The sequence below is a fragment of the Lepidochelys olivacea genome, assembly GCF_965140295.1.
Source record: "Lepidochelys olivacea isolate rLepOli2 genome assembly, chromosome: 2".
Classification (NCBI taxonomy): domain Eukaryota; kingdom Metazoa; phylum Chordata; order Testudines; family Cheloniidae; genus Lepidochelys; species Lepidochelys olivacea.
The window spans coordinates 59,608,213-59,634,042 of record NC_140412.1 but is presented as its reverse complement, the minus strand read 5'-3'; the positions used below and the strand labels follow the sequence as shown (position 1 = coordinate 59,634,042).

Below are 25,830 nucleotides of genomic sequence, written 5' to 3'. Positions count from 1 at the left end.
CATCCTGGGATATATTAACAGGAGTAAGAAGTAATTTCTTCTGCGCTGATTAGGCCTCAACTGGAGTATTGTGTCCAGTTCCGGGTGCCACATTTCAGGAAAGACGTGGATAAATTTGAGAAAGTCCAAAGAAGAGCAATAAAAATTATTCAAGGTCTAGAAAACATGACCTATGAGGGAAGTCTAATTATTTGTGTTAATTGATCATCATGCGTCTAGAGTTCTGGATAGTGCAGTTTTATAAGCTGAAATAAAAACTTCACATTAATAAGAGAAATAGCTTTCCTTTGAAGTAATTAAGTTGCTTACTAGTAACTGCAATTCTCCAATTACTTTCCTCTGCTTCATTAATCTGGGACTGTTTGAAGAACATACAAAGTGAGAAGGGTTGATGTATACGACATTTGGTAATGGGATCCCCAAACAGGTGTAGTGGTTTTAAAATTTTGAGTCATGTACAATTCAGAGGGGACCAGTTACTCTTTGGGACAAACAAATAGTAGGAAGTCTACAGGAAGAACCAAGTCCTTTGAAAATTTAATAAAGCAGTCCGGCGTTCTTAAGCAGATTTCTGGTGTGCCATCAAACTACTGAACATTTGTTATATGATCATAGAGAATCCTACCTAAAGTTGCTTTTAAAATACACACACACAAATAAGCAAAGAAGGTGTTTAGGAAACTTGTGGAATGAGCCTTTAGCTCTTCTGGAGTGTGAAATATCTTTGTTACAAAACATTGCACCACACACTTTATGAAGTCTGAGGCCTTTTTCTGCAGCCAGGTTAGGTGAGCAGCAGCCATGAGCCGAGAAGCAGAAAGTCTCAGCCTCACGTTCCATTTAAACGTAATTAAAACAATGAAATATCAGGCTGTTAAGAAGCCGATCCTGTACTAATAGTACCCACCACCAGATAAAGAAACAGATCTTGTGATGTTTAAAGAAAACTTTGTTTGATAGCATTCTATCTGGCAAGGAATCACTTAATTGTGGTTGTGAAATCTCTACGTCTTTATTGTTTTGCCTTTATGTCCCTGCTTCTCTATGGTTTACCTGTAGGGTTTCTGTCTGGTTCTTTATTTATGTCTGTCACATAAATGGTTTTGCAAGATTAAATCAACTAAGGTGGTAGGGCATGACTGGGTAGAAAATTATTTCACAATGTGTTAGGATTGGTCAAAGAATTATTTTGTAATATTTTAATAAAATGATTGGTTAAAGGCAGGGGTGGCCAACCTGTGGCTCCAGAGCCATAGGAACAGGATAAAGGTGGGTGCCCCTACAGTGTGTAGGTAACAACCTGGATGGATTATTTGAAGATGAACTCCATTAGGACAATTACCCTGTGGACTTTAGGTGCCTATGGCAGTTCATGACCGTTCAGTATCTGTCTTACATTCCCATTTTCTGTATAAAGAGAACATCTTAAGTCCAGCTACAGAGAAGAGCTGGTTTTCAGGCAGCATACTGACAAGGGAATAAAATTTGCAAGAATGTATTTAAGTGGTATCCAAATCCATATTAGATAGAACAAGAATTTAGGCTGGAAATGGGTACAATTTTCTCCTTATGGGATATATGGGAACTTACAATTAACATGGACAAAGCGTAAAGGTCTCCTGCAGCCTAGGAATAAACTTGTATTAGGGACAGGGACAGGAACAGACTAGATGATGGCATAGGTCTTGCCCATTTCTAACGTCTGTGATTCCGTACCTATGAAAGGACACGGACAGACATCCAGATATTTCCCCACTCTCATTCTTCACAGACACACTCCAGCCTGTTAGCCACTTGCTCAGACTCACAGCTGTAGCCCAATCACATAAATCACAGAGGACCTCAGAGTTTTCTCTGCTCCGGGATCAGCAACTCTGGTCTTCCAGCTCAGAGCCACAGAAACTAAGCAGGTTAAAAGTAGGTAACTTCTTGCACCCAATTTAGGTTAGGAAATAGAGCAGAACAAGGAAAAACAAATTACAAATGCCAACCGTATTTGTAAGACATGTTGCTAAGTCTGCACTAACTTTGCTCAGGTTTTGTAAATTCCAGATTACAACTGAAGGGACAAATACTGAGATCATGATTTGGAAGTCAGAAATTTAAGCCACTGAGAGTTCCCTGAGCAAAGCAAAAAGGGTCTTAATACATGAATTAAGAATGGGTGGCAGCGGACTGGAAATAGACTCATCAGGATCATATAGTCTTGTCATCTTGATCAGAATACTTTTGAAAAGACAATGGAGAGAAAACAAAGGCAATTACTTCTATAGTAAATCAGAAATACATTCTTCAAGATGCTACTTGGTCTTTCCTAGTTACAAGTCAGACAACTACTGCTAGCTTTCAGCACATTGGTTAAAAAAAATAAAATAATAATCCAAGGATACTTGGAACAATTGGGATCTGCCCATACCAGATAAGAAAATGACTACGCATATGGGGTGAATTTGGAAATGCGGCCCTTCTGAAAAATTAAAAGCCTTCCAAGAACATCCGTCAAGTGTGAGCAATGTTAGTAACCTCTACTAGCAGACAAAAGTACATAACTCTTCAGAGGATTTTGGAGGTGAAGGCAAAGTTTACGCTTTAAGGTGTAAATCTCAATCTTTCTGTAAGATCCTCAGAGTTTAAGGAATAATTTCTCTGGAAACCAGTTGATATTATAAACCCCAGGCTCCAATAAATCACTTTAGACAAAGCTCTAAATAATTATGTTCAGAATGGTAGCTAGTTAAATAAAAGGTGTTCATGCATCAGTAATCAGTACCTATGTTTCACTTCTGCTGACAGACGATTCCACTCGAAATTCCTCTGGGTGAAATTCTATGGCCTGTGATATGCAGTTCATCACAGTAGATGGTCATGATCATCCCTTCTCGTCTCAAGATCCATGGGGGGAAAAAAAGGCTACCAGGAGGTTGAGAGCTCTCTTCACCAGACTCCCCAGATAGCACCAAGATGGCCAAAAGAGGGCAAACTCTCAGATGACAGATTTGGAATCACACACGATTAGTGCTTTTAAACATTCTTGCCCTTTGGAGCTGAAGTACAATCTTTGAACAAGGCAGCAAACTCAAAGAATGTCCTTGAGTTAAACATCAGACACAAAGCATGCTGGTCCTTGGAATGGAGATTTTACATGTATATTTATCACTTTTTGAACTCTGATCTTACAGTTTTATGATCAGATGCAATGGAATCTAAAAGTTAAAAACCAAAACATGATGTAGCTATTTCCATAATAAGACAAATTTCAGGGTATACAACCCCATAACAGGGCTACTACTGTAACCAGGTCCATGCTTGCCTGCAATTCTAAGCAGGGGGAGCTGTTGAAGCAACTGCATCAAGAATTAAGAGTCATGCTATACAAAATTTATGTCAAAATAGCTATACATTATTTAAGAGTGGATAATTAAGTGCAGCCCAAATTTTGTATCAGTATACAAAACAAAAAATTTATAAGCAACTAAAGGGGGAAAAAAAGACAGTGAATACAGTTTTTATTGTTATTTCATTGAGTCTCAGTTTAATATATTCAATTTATAATTGTAGGTATTTTGTTTCGCAGAGCTTAATATATTTCTCATAAGGGCTCCTATTTATCAATAAGTGGTCTAACAAAGGCTATCTAACTAGCAATTTCATTCAAGGTAAACTATTAAGTAGGTTTTTCTGGAACGAAATGAGTTGGGTTTATACATATTACAGACTACAAAGATAAGAACGCAAATATTAATTGCACATTCAACTGAAAATGTAATTTGGACAAACCTTTGCACTTAAAACTATGAAAAACAGGCAAAAATGGAAATTAAGTTACAATGGTCCTAATGGGAGCAAAGGTCACCAATAGTTCAATTTTAAAAAAAAACTTTGTAGCTTTTAAAAATATTTTTTCCATCAAAAAATATATATGCAATACACTGAACTGTTTTCCCCAATAAGAGATGGAAACAACAAAAAAGAAGAAGAAAAAAAAAAAGAAAGAAAAGCTAGGAACGTTTGCCAGAACTTGATTCATTTGTTTAAACAAATTCCCTCCCCACAAAGCATTAAAAGATATTCTAAATTAAAAATCTGACCCATGAAAAAAAAAAAGATGCACTCTAAAAATCAGATACAAAATGAGTTTTCAAAGCCGGGCTATGTCACCCTAGTACTCTGCGATAGGCACAGGTATAAGCTCAGTTGTGAGTTATTTTATTAACTTAAAGTAGCACTATGCAAATCACTCTTCTCTGTACACACATTCTCTGTTTTCCATTTTTAAAGAGCTAAAGCTACATCAGAAAGATTTTGTTCCTTACAAGTATTTTATACAAGAGATTTCCAGCCAACTTAGACAATAAGACACTGCAATGTTTCCAATCAGTTAGATTTTGTTTTAATGACACGGCCATTTCTTAAAACGAACGCAGCTATTACCTACAAAATAACGCACATTAATTTTCATGGTCTTACAAAACCAGTGCTGAGCTGCAAATCTGATTCAAAGTAACATACTGAACATTTGAGAATATCTAAAAACAGATATTAAATTTTTTACTTCAATTTTGCAACACTTCTTGAAGAACTTGAAAAATATGACGTTGCTGTAACAAGATATTACCAAGATTATAAAAACTGGAAGGAATAATACACTGTATCACTGATCCTCAGTAAGTGGAATTCTGATTAATATTAATCACACTAAGTGTTTAAAAAAGTGTTCAAGGTTATTTAAAAAGTGTTGTGGCCCCCTAAACAGTTGAAAACAAATAACCTTCCCACTCTTTCTTTAAAGTCAAAATGTTTTTTAAAAAAAACAAGTCTCACAAAACAATAGCAATAATCAAAAAGCATGAATTGTATTTTTGTATCAGTAAGATCTCTAGTGCTGAAGGGCTTTTCATAGTAAAAAGCAGATTCTTTGGGGACATTAGTCAGTTAACTTAATAAAATTCAGTTTTATGATGATTTTTCCTTCCTGCTACGAGGCGAGTCTGCTCCATTTGAGGTTACTGTTCCATTTACTCCATTTTCTACGAACAAGAAAAAAAAATTGATTTTCCAAGCCAAATAACATTTTATATTTTATTATCTTTCAGTCGTTTCTAAGTCAACATACAGCTTTTGCATATTTTATTCTAACGTAAGTATTACTCTGCTAAATGCTGTCTTAAGAGACTTTCATGATGCAATAATTGCAATAGCTTAAAAGTGTTGTGTAAAAAAAGTCTGTTTTACATAGTTTGCAGAAAAGATTTTAAAATATAGACTGATTTTGAGTTCTGAACTCCTAGTAACCAAGATATCCAACTTTACAGATGAAGGGTTCTAAAGAGATAATCCCAATACAATCTTTTAGAAACTCAAACCTTTTGCTTTTCCGCAATGTGTGGAGAATACATAGTGTAGTACAGCAAAAAGCTTTACTGGCATTCACCTGGTATGACTTACAAAAGTCACTCATGGATTCACCTTTCTTAAGTAATGTATCCATTCCAAATTTATGTTAACAAAACACTTCTACCACACCATCAAATACACCTAATAATGTATACAGTATAATATGTGCAGTTTGTAAATATATGTTTGTATTAGTGATCTTTTCTCCTGCATCTTTCTCTGTAAACTTTTCTTCCATGTGACGTGCCAATGGAAAGTTGCTGGATTGTTAGTTTATTGTAAAGCAAAAGCCATATGCATACATCTAAGTACATTTTTAAACCCCTTATAAATTAGCCAAAAGATTGTGTTTACCAGTACACAAAGGCAGATCTGTGACCTGAAAACTATGCCCCTGCCGAAATTCAAGCTGTCATAATCTCCCCTACTGGAATACTTAAACTGTTCAAGAGATTGCAATGTTGAATTTTATTTTCTTTGTTAAATCATGGCAAGAGTAGTTGTTCCCCATTCTCTTTGTTCTTGAAAATGCCTGAAATATTTGCTCAGACAGACATTCTGAAAAATTTAGTTTGAGAAAATTCCATCCTGGAAGGCTACAGAGTTTGAGGAAGTTCTAGTCATCCAAAAATGACCTTTCAGAACAAAAGCACTTATGCAACCTTAAAAGTAGAAAATGTAGCTCCTAAAAACAAACCCAAGATTCATCCAGCTCCCAAGCCATCTCTCTAATATGTGTCTAACAACAGGCTTTGGAAATTAAGCCTTTTTAACCCTTGACTGTCCAATGATAGGGTTTCCTTAGGCTATGGATTTCTTAAACCCGCTGTATCCTTGCAATTAAGTTAGGTACATTCTGCAATGTAAACCACATTAGACAACATCTGTCTGCAGATGCAGGCAAAATGCCATAGAGACTTCAAATTCCTTTTCCTTTTCAAACTGCTTTCCACACCACCACTACTGTCTGGTACTTTCCTACACTAACTCTGGCACGGTGAATCCTAAAAAGACAACACTTGCCATCTAAGTGATGTTTCATTGTTGCATCCTAGAATCCTCAACAGAAGGAGCAGCAGCAACATCACAGAACTGGGAATATTCATGTGGTCTTTGCCTCAAGGCAACCACCAACATGACCACTAAAACACCCAGGAGCAGACAAGTGTACAGTCCCAATAATCACATCCATAAAGTTGACCGGTACAGCAGTCATCCGCAACCAGCTCAAGCTCCTACAGAGCTTGCATTCAACAAGCCCTATATCACTCCAATTTCAGATTAAACACTCAATTTTGCCTGAATCACAGGTAACTAGCTATAGCACTCCGCCCTACTGGTCCCCTATTGGCTTGCTCCTGGCTTTAGCTGAAATAAGTAAAACCGAAAAGAAGAAGAAGGAGGGAAAAAAAAGGGACCTGGAGTCATATACTCTCTCGCACAGGGTGAAAAGAGCTGGGACCAAATCTCTGTAGCACCAGGACCTGCCACACCACTTTCTGCCCTTTTCCCAGTGGAAGGGTGACATACACCAATAAACCCATCTAGTCCCAACCCCACACCAAAGCCTCAATCTCACTACATGTATATTTTCATTCTACAGCTGTTTCTGACACACGCAGATGATGTTGGCAGGTGTGGGGTTTGGGGCACTCAAGCACCTGTGCTTAATACATACCCCTGCTATGCCTGAGCAGCTTTAAATCTTCATAATGGAGATAAGGTTGTGGAAAATATCAAAAGGAAGGAAAGTCACATTTGGGAGGGTTTTAATACACTTTTCCCTTTAATTTGTTGTTGTTCTCCCATGGTTTTTACACATAGCAATAAGACAGACAAAAATTAAATGGGAAAAGTAGCTGTAAACCCTCCAAAATGGACTGTGGGCCTCCAGCGTAACTATAACATCTAAAATCACTTTATTTTGTGAAATACCCACAATTCAAGTTAAGTGTCTCTTTATGTTGTTCTCATGATATATGTATTTACCAACTAATAGCCACCTTGAAGTTTGTGTTGTAACTCACCTACATTACACATAGTAGGGTACTACAGTGATTTAAGTTATTGAATTGTATTATGATTTAAATCACTTGATTTTAAAAAGTCATTAAGACAGGTTGAATCTTTGCAAAACTAATTAGATCACAATTTAAATAAACTGAGGTTTTTTGTTAGTTTGATTTTTGTAAAATACCAGTACTGGAAGAGTATCTTACTCAAATTTTATAAAACTACGGAAAAAAATTACTGCATTAATATTACCAGTGAGAATTATTTAAACTTTCAATACAGCAGAATTGTGATTAAAAAAAAAGCAAACAAAAACAAAATCATACAGACTAAAATTTACAAAATTAGGAGCCTAAAGTTAGGGTCCTAAGCAGCATGGAAGCACAAATCCCATTTACTTTAACCTGCAAACCCAGCTGGAAGAACCTGTTATTTACTTAAACAAAAAGATATAATTAGAGAGCATAAAGTCTCACATCACACTAGAACTTGACTTGGTGGGATAACTCACATGACTGGAGTACTGTCATGGATGGTTATAAACTGTTCAGGAAGGACAGGCAGGGCAGAAAAGGTGGGGGAGTAGCACTGTATGTAAGGGAGCAGTATGACTGCTCAGAGCTCCGGTACGAAACTGCAGAAAAACCTGAGTGTCACTGGATTAAGTTTAGAAGTGTGAGCAACAAGAGTGATGTAGTGGTGGGAGTCTGCTACATACCACCAGACCAGGGGGATGAGGTGGATGAGGCTTTCTTCTGGCAGCTCGCAGAAGCTACTAGATCGCACGCCCTGGTTCTCATGGGTGACTTTAATTTTCCTGATATCTGCTGGGAGAGCAATACAGCGGTGCATAGACAATCCAGGAAGTTTTTGGAAAGCATAGGGGACAATTTCCTGGTGCAAGTGCTGGAGGAACCAACTAGGGGCAGAGCTCTTCTTGACCTGCTGCTCACAAACCGGGAAGAATTGGTGGGGGAAGCAAAAGTGGATGGGAATCTGGGAGGCAGTGACCACGAGTTGGTTGAGTTCAGGATCCTGACACAGGGAAGAAAGGTAAGCAGCAGGATACGGACCCTGGACTTCAGGAAAGCAGACTTCGACTCCCTCAGGGAGCGGATGGGTAGGATCCCCTGGGGGACTAACATGAAGGGGAAAGGAGTCCAGGAGAGCTGGCTGTATTTCAAGGAATCCCTGTTGAGGTTACAGGGACAAACCATCCCGATGTGTCGAAAGAATAGTAAATATGGCAGGTGACCAGCTTGGCTTAACGGTGAAATCCTAGCGGATCTTAAACATAAAAAAGCTTACAAGAAGTGGAAGGTTGGACATATGACCAGGGAAGAGTATAAAAATATTGCTCGGGCATGTAGGAATGAAATCAGGAGGGCCAAATCGCATCTGGAGCTGCAGCTAACGAGAGATGTCAAGAGTAACAAGAAGGGTTTCTTCAGGTATGCTGGCAACAAGAAGAAAGCCAAGGAAAGTGTGGGCCCCTTACTGAATGAGGGACGCAACCTAGTGACAGAGGATGTGGAAAAAGCTAATGTACTCAATGCTTTTTTTGCCTCTGTCTTCACGAACAAGGTCAGCTCCCAGACTGCTGCGCTGGGCATCACAACACGGGGAATAGATGGCCAGCCCTCTGTGGAGAAAGAGGTGGTTAGGGACTATTTAGAAAAGCTGGACGTGCACAAGTCCATGGGGCCGGACGAGTTGCATCCGAGAGTGCTAAAGGAATTGGCAGTTGTGATTGCAGAGCCATTGGCCATTATCTTTGAAAACTCGTGGCGAACGGGGGAAGTCCCAGATGACTGGAAAAAGGCTAATGTAGTGCCAATCTTTAAAAAAGGGAAGACGGAGGATCCTGGGAACTACAGGCCAGTCAGCCTCACCTCAGTCCCCGGAAAAATCATGGAGCGGGTCCTCAAAGAATCAAGCACTTACATGAGAGGAAAGTGATCAGGAACAGTCAACATGGATTCACCAAGGGAAGGTCATGCCTGACTAATCTAATTGCCTTCTATGATGAGATTACTGGTTCTGTGGATGAAGGGAAAGCAGTGGATGTATTGTTTCTTGACTTTAGCAAAGCTTTTGACACGGTCTCCCACAGTATTCTTGTCAGCAAGTTAAAGAAGTATGGGCTGGATGAATGCACTATAAGGTGGGTAGAAAGTTGGCTAGATTGTCGGGCTCAAAGGGTAGTGATCAATGGCTCCATGTCCAGTTGGCAGCCGGTATCAAGTGGAGTACCCCAAGGGTCGGTTCTGGGGCCGGTTTTGTTCAATATCTTCATAAATGATCTGGAGGATGGCGTGGTTTGCACTCTCAGCAAATTTGCGGATGATACTAAACTGGGAGGAGTGGTAGATACGCTGGAGGGCAGGGATAGGATACAGAGGGACCTAGACAAATTGGAGGATTGGGCCAAAAGAAATCTGATGAGGTTCAATAAGGATAAGTGCAGGGTCCTGCACTTAGGACAGAAGAACCCAATGCACAGCTACAGACTAGGGACCGAATGGCTAGGCAGCAGGTCTGCGGAAAAGGACCTAGGAGTGACAGTGGACGAGAAGCTGGATATGAGTCAGCAGTGTGCCCTTGTTGCCAAGAAGGCCAATGGCATTTTGGGATGTATAAGTAGGGGCATAGCGAGCAGATCGAGGGACGTGATCGTCCCCCTCTATTCGACATTGGTGAGGCCTCATCTGGAGTACTGTGTCCAGTTTTGGGCCCCACACTACAAGAAGGATGTGGATAAATTGGAGAGAGTCCAGCGAAGGGCAACAAAAATGATTAGGGGTCTGGAACACATGACTTATGAGGAGAGGCTGAGGGAACTGGGATTGTTTAGTCTGCAGAAGAGAAGAATGAGGGGGGATCTGAAGGCTGCTTTCAACTATCTGAGAGGTGGTTCCAGAGAGGATGGTTCTAGGACTATTCTCAGTGGTAGAAGAGGACAGAACAAGGAGTAACGGTCTCAAATTGCAGTGCGGGAGGTCTAAGTTGGATATTAGGAAAAACTTTTTCACTAGGAGGGTGGTGAAACACTGGAATGCGTTACCTAGGGAGGTGGTAGAATCTCCTTCCTTAGAAGTTTTTAAAGTCAGGCTTGATAAAGCCCTGGCTGGGATGATTTAATTGGGGATTGGTCCTGCTTCGAGCAGGGGGTTGGACTAGATGACCTCCTGAGGTCCCTTCCAACCCTGATATTCTATGATTCTGATTCCAACTAGGGCCAACTGTTCCCTTAGGCAAATTGCCTACCTATTGCTCGAGAACCAGAGGGGTGTAAATGTTAATCCACCCTAGTGTGTCATATGCTAACTGTCCTGCATGGACCCTGCTAGGATGCACCAGAAGTCCCCTTTACATAGTGCCTGTTACATGGTATTACTTCAGGACTACACTAACAGGCACCAGTGAACTTGTAGTGCACACCAACAGGGTCCACGCAGGACAGTTAGCGCACGACAAGCTAGTGTGGATTAACATTTACACCCCTCTGGTACAAACTGAAGGGCCATGTACACAAAACCCAGAGTCACTTTTAAAAGAAATTCAAAAAGGATTACTCTCATGTAATTCAGGCCTAAGAGTGAGACAGGTAAAAGAGTGCAATTCAGAGGTGACCTTCAAAGTCTTAAAATAGCCACAGACTTTTAGATATCCCTTTAACGTAGCAAACTGGAACACATTACCTTAATTTTTAACAAGTTGGGTGGGTATTTGAGAGTCACCTTTGAAATACTCAGGTAATTTTATCTGGTATATTATTTTATATTATCTGGGTTATAAATAGCCAGTGAGAACATTTTCAAAGTTATTCCTCCTTGATCTCAACCACCAATATTAGTTTCCATCAGTATGAGTTTAAGTATCAAAACCAGAAACATCTCATTTCACACAGCAAACATACAACAGCACTTTACCCAATTATGCCAAATAAATTTTTCATATTGGTTTAACTCTATCCTCAGAAAGAAAAACCTTGCAATACAAACCTCGCTCTTTTTTGGATGGTCTGCCTTTAGTTGTTACAAATTTCTTCTTCAGTGACTGAGGCTGAGAAGAAGAATGTTCTCTCCACCTTCTAAGCTGGAAATTAATGAACTTCCACATCATAAAGGCTTGAGTTCCACAGATTGAGGACAGTACAATGATTCTATAAACAGATTTAAGACAGAGCAGAGGTAGTCATGTAAACAAGTATCAAAGGAAGGGATGTCAACAAGTTTGTCAAGTTTTGCAAACAGTTAACCCTCAAGGTTTGTACTTGTCAAGAGAAGCTGCCTGTTTGCTCTCCAAAGTATGTATAATTTCCTCAGACACATGAAAGCAATGATTCTTCTCAAAAGGCAACAAATCAGAAACTCTTCTCAATAGGCAAATACTGATTTTTCTCATGTGTTTTTATGAGGCACAAGTCAGTCTGGTTCCGACTTTACTTCCTTATTTTTTATTACCATTAAGAGACAGACGTTAGCACAGATATGGAAACAGGATTTAGCAAAAGAGCAAAATTAGAGTGGGAGACCTACAGAGGGTGGAGACTGGCCAAATGTGTAAATATGGAAGCAGTAGCAGCTTCGTGGCATGCTCTCTCCTTTTCCAGGTTTGTCAGAAAAGCTCCTCAGATTACCAGCGTGCTACGGTTGTGGGAAAAGGTGTGGATTGGCATTTTATTCCCTATGAAACTGTGAAGCAATTCCATAAGATGATCCTGATCCTAGCAGTATTTTCATACATTCCTTCCTCCACAAATTAAAATCCTGAAAGGTAGATGGTGCATAGTAGCCTACAGGATATGACAACAGGATGGCTCCTAATTGTGCCATGTTACTGCAGATGAAAAATACCTCGCAACAAGCAGTGAAGACTCTCTAGGCCCCTGAACAAGTGCCCTGTCCCTTTTATTGGTGCCTTCAGAACTTCAAGACTTCCCTGAAGAACCCACAGCTCACGTTCCCGGGTGAGGGAAGGGAAATGGTGACTGCTGCTTTCTTCTGCCTGAGAGGGTGATCTGTAGGTAACTCCATGTGTTATAGCTTGGTTTATTGGAGCTTACAAATTTTTTCTCAGTAGGATGCATCTAGAGGACAATCTACAGATTTTAAGACAGCTGAGAGACTTAAAACTTCTGTATCTATCAGAGGGTCCCTTTAAGCCTAAAATTGCACTTCTCTTGCAAGACAACCAACACTATAATCTACAGTAGTACAAGAATTCTTCAGTTAATAATTTTGTTGTGGAGGTGGGCAAATGCCTTACCACTGTGTTACCAAAGCTCTGGACTTAAGGATATGGGCTTTAAGTAAATAAATAAATGTCCTCAGTCTAATATGAATACAAAACATTCCAGAATATACATAACGTGTATTAAGTTTATTTTACTCCTGGGGAAATTCTGCGCCACTGCACACATGCAGACACACATCCCCCCTGCAGATTCTCTTTGCTTTCCATAGAAAAATGGTTTCTGTGGGGAAGAAAAGAGAAACTGCACCAGTGCTCATTCACCCCTCCCTGCTGTTCCGGGAAAGCTGGGGGAAAAGTCACCGCAGCTGGGGGGGGGGTTGGGAAGAGGACGACAGAGATGGAGTTCCCCGTCCCCTGCATGGAGCAGCCGGGTCTGGGTCAAATCACCCCCAGAAATCTCGCCTGGCTGCAGGAAGCTCTACATTTGTGTGAATGAGTGTGTACACGTGAAGTAGCTGAAGCTCGGTGGGGTGGGGGTTCCAGGTGTGGGGGGGAAGGAGGTGAGGCTTGGTGGGGGGTGTCCGGCGGTCAGAGCAAGCAGCTCCCGGTACACAGTGACCCCTCCCCCACTTCCTGGCCCCATCATACCTCACTCATGGGGGGAGGGGTCACTGTGTGCTGCTCCCCATGCACTGAGCCTCACCCCCACCCCCCCACCTGGAACCCCCCACTGAGGCTCCCCCTGCATCAGAAGCTCCTTGCACCCAGAACCTCCCTGAGCCCCAGGCCTGGACCCCCACCCCAAAGAGACCCAACAATCTGCACCCTGACCCCTATAGCCAAACCCATTCCCCCAGCAGTCAGCCCCCAGCCGCTGAGACCTCACCACCTTCACCTGGACTTCCCTGCAGAGTTCCATTCCTCCTGCACCCAGAACCCCCATGCATCCAGACACCCCCTGCACCTAGATCTCCCACAGAACTGCCTGCACCCAGATTCTGCCACACACACAACCCTGGTACTCTTCAGGGAATTCTGCACCAAAAAATTAAAAATTCTGCGAAGTTCCGCATATTTTGTCAAAACAACAACAACAACAACAAAATGACACCATTTTCAATTATTTGCTGACAAGTATTTTGAAATAAATTACCAAAATAATTTAAAAGTGTGTGATTATAGTGTTATTTTGACAAAAAATGCAGATTTAAAAAATATTTTGGCGCAGAATTCCCTCAGGAGTAATATTTTAAAAAAGGGTTTCAATTTACCATACCTGATACCCAGAATGTTAAAATTTCCAGTAGTTAAATTCAGGTCCTGATTCTCTGCTCTTGCCAGGCCAAAGCCAACAGTGAGAACAGAGAGAATCAAAGTCAGAAGTCTTCCGAAAACAAAAAGACCAGCCCACAATGAAAACCTACAAAGAAAGTGCCAGAAGTCAGTAAATATGCATATTCACTACTTGGATTACATCAGAAAGCCATTAGTCTGACTGTCTATTTCCATTATGTGGGACTCTGTTTAGTAAGAGAAAACTATCAAGATTTCTTTAAAAATTAGAATTGATACTCAACATGAGATGTTACTGTTAATCTCCTTTCAATTCTCAACTGTTTTCACATTTACTAAAATAAAAATTCTAATAATTCTTTGAATAAGTACATTTCTGCAATAATTCTTGGTTTTTTTTTTTTAATTACAGAAAAGAAGTGGTGCTAAAGACTATCACCATATTTAATACACATTAAGTTGGATTATAAACAGCATTGTCATTTATGCATAATTTTAAGGATCAGCGTAAGTGAACACACTAGATATTATCCAACTTCAAAATGTTATCTAAAAGGATTACAAAGCTATAAAGTTGCTAATTGGGAGCTACTAATTTTGATGGTGAGCTAAACCTCAACTCTTGGCATTTAACCTCCATTTTCTACAGAGTGCAAAGCATGTTTAAAATCAATGACTGTGCCCCTTCATATTAAGGGAAACAATGAAAGTGATACTTTTTAGCAACTATGAATTTGAAGAATTTCATATGGAATTATGTCAAGTTTAACTGTGTTTGCTACATTAAATATCCCATTTCAATATAAAGTATATAATAAGAAACAGAATAGTGTTATATTAACAATTGCTTGAGTAGGCAATAGGGTAATACGAAATTATTTGTTTTATAGCATACAATTAAGGAGTAGTACTCTCTATTAGAAATACAGAAGTCACACTTCTGAAGGGCAAGCAAATTCTAATTGAACTCATTTTTTATTGTGGCTATTGTGCAGCCAAAATACAAACTTCTTATTGATCAGCTGCAAAAAGCTTGTGAGCCACAAAGTAGTTTCCTTTGTTAAAGTTATGATAAATACTTACCCTTTTTGATACTTTTCATCACTGAAGTAAAAGAGGCGGGAGATGTGGAAGAGAAATTCAACAAAGTAATGCAACACCAGAAGAACAAGTCCAAGACGGGTCAGGCTATCAAAACAAGAGCAAACCAAGTATTCAAACATTTTATGAAATAGTTATGGTAGCAGATAAATCCAGTGAAATTTAGCTTAAAACTGACTTACTTCAAAAAATAAGCTCCAGCAATATGAAAAAGATAAAGTCCAATGTAGACAAGCTGGCGAGGGATATCTTCCTATTAGACAGAAGAATGAATTAGTCTAAACTAATTGGGACACAATGTTTTCATGTTCACTGATTTTATAAATTTCATTTAGGCTGCTCAGACACCTTAATCCTTCCTTTCATAATATTATAGTGTCTGCCATGACTAGATTTGTTTGATTCTCTCAATTCCATACTGGTCTCATTCAGGAGTTTACCACTAACTAATCTATTTGTTATCTTAAGCATCCACCAGAATAAAGACGGGGGTGGGGGGGTGGGGTGGGGGGATCAATTGTCAGATAAAAATCAGAGATGCTTGTCAAAGCAGCTCAAGTATTTTTCTTAAGGCAAATTTGAAAAATTATGCCTCTATTATATTTCATTTACATGTCCACTATCAATTAATGAATTCAAGAAATTTCATACAAATGCAATGCTAAGAATGCATCTGTTTTAGAATGCGAGATCCTCAAGATGCTTCCATTCCAGGATTCCATCCTCCTAGGCTGATCTGTATGCTGGCAGCAGAGTGAGTTTTTTATTAGAAATGATACCAGTATATGTGCTGGCACTTCAAGTTAGGCTTTTAACTGGTTCCATTTTGATGATGCCACATGGAAGTTAAATAGTAGAGAGGAAGAGATTGAATAGGCAGGAGGAAGAGACAAGATTAAGATTAGGGCCAGAGAGAGTGAAAGCAGATAGAGCAATTTAAGAATCATTATAAACCATTGGCAAATATTAAAGAATCACCCCTATGACCATACACGACACACCATTATGTATCACTGGAGTATAATACAAGTCATGTCCTTAAAGAGCTACACACAATGTACAGGACACCGACATTTCAGAGAAACTCTACATTTGTGGATGAGCTTCCTCTACAGATTGAGTCAAGTATTTCAGTTTTCACTTGTACATATTATATAGCAGTGGAAATTGTGAAAAATCCATCCAGCAAGAGCTACATTAAACAGACTTGTATTCTCATTTCAAATCAAGTTAGCATGTGCAAATCTGTGTGTATGCCATAACACCTAGTGAGATACAAAAATCTAGCTAGAGCATTTGTGATGTTATCAAATTAAAATATAACCATATAGATCATTGTTGCAACCACTGTTATATATTTGCAGCAAATCTTGTACACAGCTTGTCAAGTGAGGTGTCTATGAAAAGATGATGATTTGCTGGTTATGATTATGCTATCTGTATGCATGTATCATTTCTGTATTTGAAGTTTTAAGTATTGGCTCTATTCCTGGATTTCATATGTTGGCTCCTGGGGTACCACCCACAAGGTAGCTAGCCAGCACATCTTGGAGAGACTATTCAAATTAAGTGGCTCATATAGAAACACTTGGTTGAAAATGGACCCTGGGAGATGCCCATCTATACTAAGTGGACTGACATGTAAACGTGCTATCTGGAGCGTAGCTAATGGCTTCCTACAATGACTGTAGGGAATTGCACATGAACATGTGACTTGCCCATGTGACTCCAAACTCCATCTTGTTGCTGTAATTTTCCATAGTAAGAACAATGTGATGCCCTCCACCTGGCAAAAACTATAAAAGGCCCTGGAAACACCTCCATTTTGTCTTCAATCTTGCTTCCTGCCTCTGGAGGAACTTTGCCACAAACTGAAGCTCTGAACAAAGGGCTGAATGACCCATCCAGCTGTGCATGTACTCTGGAGTCTTAAGTCAGCAGTTTATTCCACCACTACAAGCCTGAACCAAGAACTTTGCAATTATTGTATGTATTTGATTATTTTAACCAATTTTAACTCTCACCTTTCTTTCTTTCTATGAATAAGCCTTTAGATTTTAGATACTAAAGGATTGGCAACAGTGCGATTTTTGGGTAATATCTAAATTATATATGGACCCAGGTGTGTGGCTGGTCCTTTGGGATCAGCAGAACCTATTATTTGATGAGACTAATTATAAAGAACCACTCATCTCTGAATCCAGTGTTTTTGGTGGTGACATAACCAGAATGCCCAAGGAAACTGCTTTTATGACTTCTTGTTAGCCAGTGTGGTAAAAAAAAAGTTTACTGTGGTTGCTGGTTTGGTATATCCTATGGGGGATTAGCCACCAGTCTTGGGGTGTATCTGCCCTATTTCTCAGCAGTTAGTCCTAAATTTGGCATCCTCGGTTGTGACCCACTGAGGTATGGTTATAGCATGACCTTCCCAAAATGGTCTGATGGAAAAGAATAAGAAAATTACCTTTATTATTGTAACAGGCATTTTTAAGACTCATACTCTTAATACATGGCAAGCAAAATTTTTGCAAGCTAGAATTCTAGATCTGTTCACTGTCCAGCAGGGAAATACCACATGCCATGCCTCCTTATTAGGTGTCACCATACTCCTCCTCCTTTAAATGACAGCTGCTGTCTGAAGTGAAAGGTGGAAAGTTACATGCATAGAGAAGACATACACTTCAGGCTCTGCAAGGGGTGAGGATCTATAACTTCTGAAAATAAGAATTAAAGCTAAGTTTTGTTTTCTTCATATGTAAGGAGACAACAGCCAACTCACTCATTAAAAGCTGCATCAGAAAGAAACATATCACACAGGGTACAGGATGGCTCATGGTGAAGTAACACCAATGGCACAATACAGCAGATATTCTTTTAAAAAAGCAAATTAACAAGATAAGAGGTGATTTGTTTTTTGATGTATCACCACCAATATGGTGGAATATCCATCTAATGGAGAATAGCCAATACAGACACAAGGTAACAGCTCAGTTCCTTCTCCTCCTCCTGGGTGACAACAGTTTCCAGAACTGGAAAAAAATACAGCTAGCACACACTCCCCTACTTAAGTCATTTTGTCTGAGCTTGATGGCCCACTGGGATGCCCGGAGTGGGTGTCGCCACAAAAAAACCTCACTTGAAATTCCAGTAAGAGTAACTTTGGATAAGCCAAAATGGGCTAGATTAAAGTGATGGGTGAGGGGAAAGACCAGCCCTGAGCCCACTAGGGTGAATGGAGATCCCTCCCGTAAGACCACTCAAGAAGGCATGGGCCCAGTATCAGGTGGTGGCCCAGTACAGCTCTATCCAGTAAATGCAGTAGAATGGTCACTGTTCTGGTAACTTGTGAAAACTGTCTCTGTAAATAAATTGAACAGCTGTCTTGTCAAAATTGAACGAAATAGAAGTATTGCAAATGTTAGGCCTCAAACTTCCATATTTGCAAAATGCAAGCCTTGCAAAAATAAAGCTTACGCTTGTGACTTGTGGTCAGGAAACGAGGCGACCAGATAGCGATTTATGCTGACTCATATGTACTTATCGATCCAAAATTACCCACATTCAAAATCTAATTGGCTACAAAAAATAAATAGGCCTAAAAATTAAATATGCATAAATTATACAATTAGGGCAACCACATAAACAATGTGGCCCACCCTGATTGGTTGGGCTATTCTAAAACACGGCTGTCAGACCAGATAAAAAGACGAAGGCACGGGGGGAAGAGGGGGGAGAGAGAGTGTGTGTGTGTGTTGGTCGTACCTGACCCACACCCCCTGAACTGAAGGGACGTGTGCTTCTCGACTGTCTGTACCTGGCCAGTGTGGAAAATGGCCGACTGAAGGGTAATGTATTTTTCGGACGAATGCAGGGTAAGTCTATGGAGTAAAGAAGTCTGGTCGCTCAAGCTGAACTGATCATAATCGTATTGATACTGTAGTACAAAATCAATAGTAGATGGCTGATGCATAATAGCTTTGCATGTGTTATTGCTTGTCTTTTACATAGTCCTAGCAAATGCATGTGGCGCTGTTGTTCGTCAGCTTTATGTTGCATTTTACACCAGGAATATAGAGCTGGTGAATAATAGCTTTACCTATGCTTGTCTTCGGGGCTTTTATTATAACCTGCCAGGACCAGCATATGTAGAGTCCTGTTCAGGAACTCACAAATGGTCCACAATATTACTTGTACTAGCGCTTGTCTTTAATATAATCTGCCTTTTGTATTAATTCTTATTCTGTGCTGGTCTTTGGTTTTCCTTTTCTTGTTTTGTTTATGCTGTTATAGTCGAAAATCATGAAAAGCCTTCCTTGAGCAATAATCAGTAATTCTTACTTATTTTATACAGACACCACTTAACCTCATTACAACTGTGGTAGGTGGTGGGAAGTAGCGAACACCCTGGGGTGAAATAGGGCCCCGAGGCGTGCCTCCTTCTTCCTTTATCTCTGCAGTCTCCTCAAAGATCTGCTGGATAATCACTTTGGGCTCAAGCCATACCTTCTAGAGATGCCACTAGCTGGACTACAGGCATCAACTGAGGGATCTTTCCTCAAAGTTTCTTTGGACCAGAAACGCCTGCAAGGGAGGAGATGCAGGCTCCGATATTTATCTCCCAGCCTATGAGGATCACTGAACAGCAAGAAGAGAGACCTGGACTTATTGAAGGGTTATGTTCAAGAAAGGTAAGCAGAGGAGAAATCCAGGAAATGCCAGCAGACTGAGCCTAGTTGCAAAGTTTGGACAGAAGATAGCTTGGAAAGGCAAGCACAAGTTCAAAGGAGTCTGAACAAACAACATTTAGAAGCAGAATTTAGGCTCCAAGGGGAAAAAAAACAGAAACAAGATTTATTAGAGAGTCTAACATAGGTGCTGGAACTAGGGGTGCTGCAGCACCCCATGGATTGAAGTGGATCCCACTTACAGTTTGGTTCAAAGGCTCTCAGCACCCCCACTATAAAAACTGTTCCAGTACCACTGGAGTTTAAGGCAGCCTCTACCTTACGAAACCTAGTTACAAGGTGATGGGACCCCAATGGAAAATTCTGCTACTGAGTGGAGCAGAGAACTCTTTTTCAAACCTATCTTGAAAAAATCTTAGGATAAAATTGATAAGGGATTTCCTGGCAATGATCACATGAGCTCAACCACACCTTGTAGTAAGCAGAGAAAGTACACTTTTGCAAGCAGAATGGATGACAAGGATTCAGATTTGAGAGCAAGGACCTTTCACAAGTCAGGCCCGAAAACTGAGTGGCACGGGGTTGAAGTGAAGGAAGGAAGAGCTCCTGATATAGTAGTTTCTTTCATTCTAGCAGATAGAGGCTGAGACATCATGCATGACACAGGTCACAAGAGTACACCTCCTGTGGCTTCACACTCTACTGAGAAATACAATTCTGGCACATACATATTTCCTAGGCTGCCAAGATGAGGCTGTCATTGCAGGCAAAGCCTAAACAGTCAACAGGTGAACCACACCTTCCTATTATTCCACCCCAATTAAGCACAGCAAGGATCCATAATAGACAACAAATGTCCTAGTTGCTCTCTCAGGTCCTCTGGCTCAAAGTGGCTGCCTTTTGCAACAGCAAACTCTGCTGCTATTGCCAGGGCCAGGCATTTTAATTTGCAAGACAATCCTAGGTTTAGAAATTTAAAATATTGTGCAACAAAAAAACTGCTAAACAGTACACAGAGATTTGTTAATTATTCTTTACAAGTCAAACTTTGTTGGAAGCACAAACTAACTTGATGAATTTCTGGGTTTAAAAAACAAATGTTAGCAGCCTGAATCAGCAAACACTGAACACCTTGTGCCATGTAACCATAAAGGACATGGCACGTAAGAGTTTCCTGAAGAACGTAAGGGCTTGGCTACACTTGCGAGTTAGAGCGCATTAAAGGAGCCCTGTCCACACTGGGAAGGCACATAGAGCGCTCTGACTCCATGGCTAAAGCACTCCTGGTACTCCACCTTGGTGAATGGAATAACGTTTTGTGTTCTCCCGCTGGAGTATTGAGGTGCCAGTGTGGACGCCCTGGTCTGTTAGTGAGCTCTGATATGCCTCCAGAAGTGTCCCACAATGCCTGTTCTAGCCACTCTGGTCAATACTTTGAACTCTACTGCCCTGCCCTCAGGTGACCAACCCTCAGACCCGCCCTTTAAATTCTCCGGGAATTTTGAAAATCCGCTTCCTATTTGCTCAGCCAGGTGTGGAGTGCTCTCAGCGAATCTTTCCAGGTGACCATGCCTCCATGCGCCAGACAATCCCCAGTATGGAGCAATGGCGAGGTGCACTCAACCCCCATCATCATGCAGTATAGTCATCCTTAAGTGCAGCACTCATTGCACAGCATTCCAGACAGGAAGGTTGAGTATAATAACAGGACATACGCAAATTGTGATTGTACCGTTCCCCACCCCACCCCCTTGCCCTTTCTGTTTCCCAAGCAGTTGTGTTTCTTTTCAATAAATGAATTTTTTGGCTTTGAAAACATTATTATTGCATGAAGTAAAAGATACCTTAGCCCAGGAAAGAAACAGGCACTGCAAGTCAGCGTAGCAAACACAGATTCCTACTAACATTGGAACAACTGCACTTCACTCCTGTGCGGGGCACCAGACATTACTGGTGGCTTTCAGCCTCAAATTGCTCCCTCAAGGCAACCCTAATCTGCAGCCCTGCGCTGGGCCCCTCTAATAGCCCTGCTCTCTGGCTGTTCAAATTCAGCCTCCAGGTGTTGAACCTCCAAGTTCCATGCCTGAGTGAATCATTCACCCTTCCCTTCACAAATGTTATGGAGGGTACAGCACGTGGATATAATGCGTGGATGCTGTCATTAGCCAGGTCCAGCTTCCCATACAGAGAGCACAAGTGGCCCTTTAAATGGCCAAAAGCACACTCCACAGTCATTCTGCACTGACTCAGCCTGTTGTCGAACTGCTCCTTACTGCTGTCAAGGTTCCCTGTGTAGAGTTTCATGAGCTACGGCATTAACGGGTAAGCGGGGTCTCCAAAGATCACAATGGGCATTTTGACTTCCCCTATGGTGATCTTCTGGTCTGAGGAAAAAAAAGTCTCTGCTTGCAGCTTCCTGAACAGACCAGTGTTCCAAAAGATGTGTGTGTCACGCACCTTTCTGGGCCAGCCTGTGTTAATGTCAATGAAACACCCACACTGATCCACAAGCATCTGGAGAACCACAGAGAAATACCCCTTCTGATTAACGTACTCTGAGGCTAGGTGGGCTGGTGCCAGAATTGGAATATGCACGCCATCTATCACCCCTCCGCAGTTATGGAAATCCATTTGTGCAAAGCCATCCACAATGTCATGCATGTTACCCAAAGTCACGGTTCTTCTGAGCAGGATGCGATTAATGGCCCTGCACACTTGTATCAACACAATTTCAATGGTCGACTTTCCCACTTCAAACTGATTAGCGACTGATCGGTAGCTGCCTGGAGTTGCCAGCTTCCAGATTGCAAACAGCCACCCGCTTCTCCACCGTCAGAGCAGCTTTCAATCTTGTGTCCTTGTGCTGCAGGGTGGAGGGAAGCTCCTCACACAGTCCCATGAAAGGGGCTTTTCTCATCCGAAAGTTCTGCAGCCATTGCTCGTCATCCCAGACTTGCATGATGATATGATCCCACCACTCTGTGCTTGTTTCCTAAGCCCAAAAGCAGCGTTCCACTGTGGTAAGCATGTCCGTGAATGCCACAAGCAAACTCGTGTCATATGCATTACTCAAATCGATATCATCACTGGAGTGCTCACTGTCACTCTGGATCATAAGGAATAACTCGACTGCCAAACGTGACGTGCTGGTGAGACTCGTCAGTGTACTCCTCAGCAGTTCGGGCTCCATTCCCACAGACCAAAAGGGAAGACAGAATGCGCAGTACAAAAAGTTTTGAAAGACGGTGCCAAATGTGCACGGAAGCACAGGGATTGCTGGGATGCGAACCAATGCATCACAGGGCATTGGGACAGGTCCCAGAATACCCTGCACCTCCCGCCCCCTTCCCATAAGCCACTGAGCCAGAATGGGAAGAGGTGCTCTGTGGGATACCCGCCCATAATGCACCGCTCCCAATGCCGCTGCAAGTTCCACAAATGTGGCCATGCCAGTGCGCCTGCAGCTGCTAGTGTGGACAGACTGCAGCGTTTTCCCTACTGCGCTCTCTGAAGGCGGGTTTAACTCAAAGCGCTCTACATATGCAAGCGCAGCCATGCCCCAAGAAACCTTGATGTAAATACTTTCCGAAGTTTATGGAAAATTAGACATCCACGGGTTTGTCAGAAAGATTAAGTGTTTATCCTGTCGAAAGAATGAGATGCTGATAAGGACAATCCTCTTGTAAATGGATTATAAGAACATCAGAACTGATCCCCCACATACTTTGTTGCCCATGTGAAATGCATGGAACCAGAAGATAAGTCACTTTGACAACAAGGAAGCTCCTTTACACAAAATTAAAATGTAATCTGAAGAAATGCAAGTTTACCACCTTAAAACTGCTTAGTCACTAAAATTAAATAGTTGTTATTCACTAGAATGAAATATTCTGCAATTTACAAGATAGTAACAGCCTTAATCTTAGTCAAGATTTATTAATGCCCACTACAGGAAAGACTTGAGGCAACTGCAAATTCTCTTAAGGAATCATCTTAGAAGTTCATGTAGAAAGCTAGATTACTTTGTTTTCTGATGGATTCATTAACAGTCTGTAGCTGAGCTACTATCTGTATGCATCAGATTTGTATCCTTTACTGACACAGGAAACGGAGTCTGGGACAGCTAATGAAATTGTGCAGGGAATGGACAGAGCTTTAGAAATGGTGGGGATCAAGACAGTAGAGCTCAAATCAAATCTAGATGATCTGAATTTAGATACCACAGCAGTAAATATACGATGTTCAAGTGGCATACAGGCCAAGACACTCAATGATATTGTGGACTGCATTAACCACATCCTTGAGCTTGTTATTTAGCTCTCAAAGATCACCTCTATCCCTAAAAAGCTTAATTTTAAAAAAAAAAAATCAAATTTTGTTATTTAAGTTCCAACTTCAAGCATTTGATCTCAGAAGTATCTGCTGGGTTGCTAGTCAGTCCAGGAAACTGAAAAAAGTGATCACGATAACTTGGCTATCATCTACGTCAAACACACTGCAAAAACTCAAGCACAAAGTCTAATGTACTCTGAAAGAAATCAAGGCATACAAGTTTGTGAGCTCATCATGATAGACTCAATCACCATTGTGACTGAAATTCCTTGCTTTTTAAGTTGAGGGTTTCTTGTTGCTGGAGGAACCACAAAATCTAGAAAAAGACTATCGCAGCCCATATCTGTGTTCAGTAGAACTACTAATTTAAATATCCAATATGACTAAGGATAGCAGAGTCAGGCCTTTAACCAGCTTCATTTAAGAAATTGTCTACTTGAACATTTAGTTTCTAACAAGCTGGGTTGTCAATCTACCTCACGCTCGTCTGCCATGGACTCTCTGTCCACGTGGACGCAACTCTGATTTAGTCCCATTTAAAAGAGAACTAGCTCAAAGTGCATTAACAAACTGTTAACACACATCAGTAGGGTGCACGCAGACAGTCTGCAGCAGAATAGTGTGGGGCAGATCCAGACCCCAGCTTGCTGCAAACTAAATGTTTATGTAGACAAGCCCTAATTGTACTGGTAAGTATACATGCAGTGCTCTAAATTTACAAATTACTGTAGCATAATTTTGAAAAGTGTATTAATGTAAATTTAGGAAAGTACTTACTGAGGTCTATTTATGTGCCAAGTGAAAACTTAAGGGTTTAGACATATTAGCAAGTTGGCATATAAATACACCTTAGGGACTGCTCTCCTAAATTTACCAAGAAAGTTCATAATCTCTTGTGTACTTTTGGACCCTGGAATACTCTGGTATTACTTGTTAGCTGCAGCGGCTGTGACCAGGAAAATTTTTTTTTAGTACTTTGAGTTGAGGACGCAAGTTTCCTGCTTTAAAAACTTTTGTTCTGGTAAGAGATGGACACACAGAGTAGATGAAACAGTCATAACCTCTAACTCCCCTTACCAATAATCAACCTCTCACTTCTCTTTTCTCAAGAGCACAAAAAATTAGTTCTTTGCCAGAGACAGAGAAAGGAAGGAAGTTGCAGTGTTCACATCTGTTGAAAAGATGGAGAAGCGTGAATAATCAGCATATTGGAGGCACTGCAGACCAAAGCCCTTGTGATCTATCCTGGCACTCTTTCACACACTGAGCTAGATGGGATCTGGCAGGTATCAACTTCCAAACCTCATTAAAAAAAAAGAACAGAGGCACCCAATAACACAATCCAACCAGCTCTACCAAGTCCTGAACACAGACAAGCAAAGGCTTTTGGTTATTTCACTTTATTAGATATAACTAATAAAATAAGAACACTTGGCCTCTGCCCATTTTCAAAAGGAGGTGACTATTATAATATTAACAGGACTCAATAATGCACCTATTGAAATCAATGGTAGATTTAAAATTTCAAAGAAGGGAGTACATTTGATTGGGCAGGTTAAAAAACTTTGACAACACTATGTCTTGTATACTTCTCTCCATGAAAGTGACTTCTGAAACTAGTTAATGTTTTGGAAAAACACACGCTTTTGGGGTGCTCAAATGATGTTACAGAACTCACACCTATTACCACCCCAAGATCAGCTATAACGGATACTTGATTTTTACAGTCTAACTCAGGACAGTCTCCCTTTGCTAAATAAATATATGTGCTGTTTCTTAAACTTCCTTGAGCTGGCCAGGTGGGTAATCTTTA

General features: G+C 40.8%; 1 protein-coding gene across 4 annotated transcripts in view; it reads right to left on the bottom strand.

The window, feature by feature from the left end:
* Positions 1-4,832: 4,832 nt before the first annotated feature.
* The window catches only part of TRAM1 (translocation associated membrane protein 1), a 29,624-nt gene continuing 8,626 nt past the window's right edge, over positions 4,833-25,830 (bottom strand). For all 4 annotated transcript variants that reach the window (XM_084618299.1, XM_084618298.1, XM_084618300.1 and 1 more), the window contains exons 7-11: positions 15,183-15,253; positions 14,983-15,087; positions 13,883-14,026; positions 11,412-11,572; positions 4,833-5,027 (exon numbers count right to left, since the gene is read on the bottom strand). In XM_084618299.1, the coding sequence (XP_084474425.1) occupies positions 4,954-5,027; positions 11,412-11,572; positions 13,883-14,026; positions 14,983-15,087; positions 15,183-15,253 (555 nt within the window). In that variant the 3' untranslated portion in view covers positions 4,833-4,953. The remainder of the gene's footprint in view (positions 5,028-11,411; positions 11,573-13,882; positions 14,027-14,982; positions 15,088-15,182; positions 15,254-25,830) is intronic.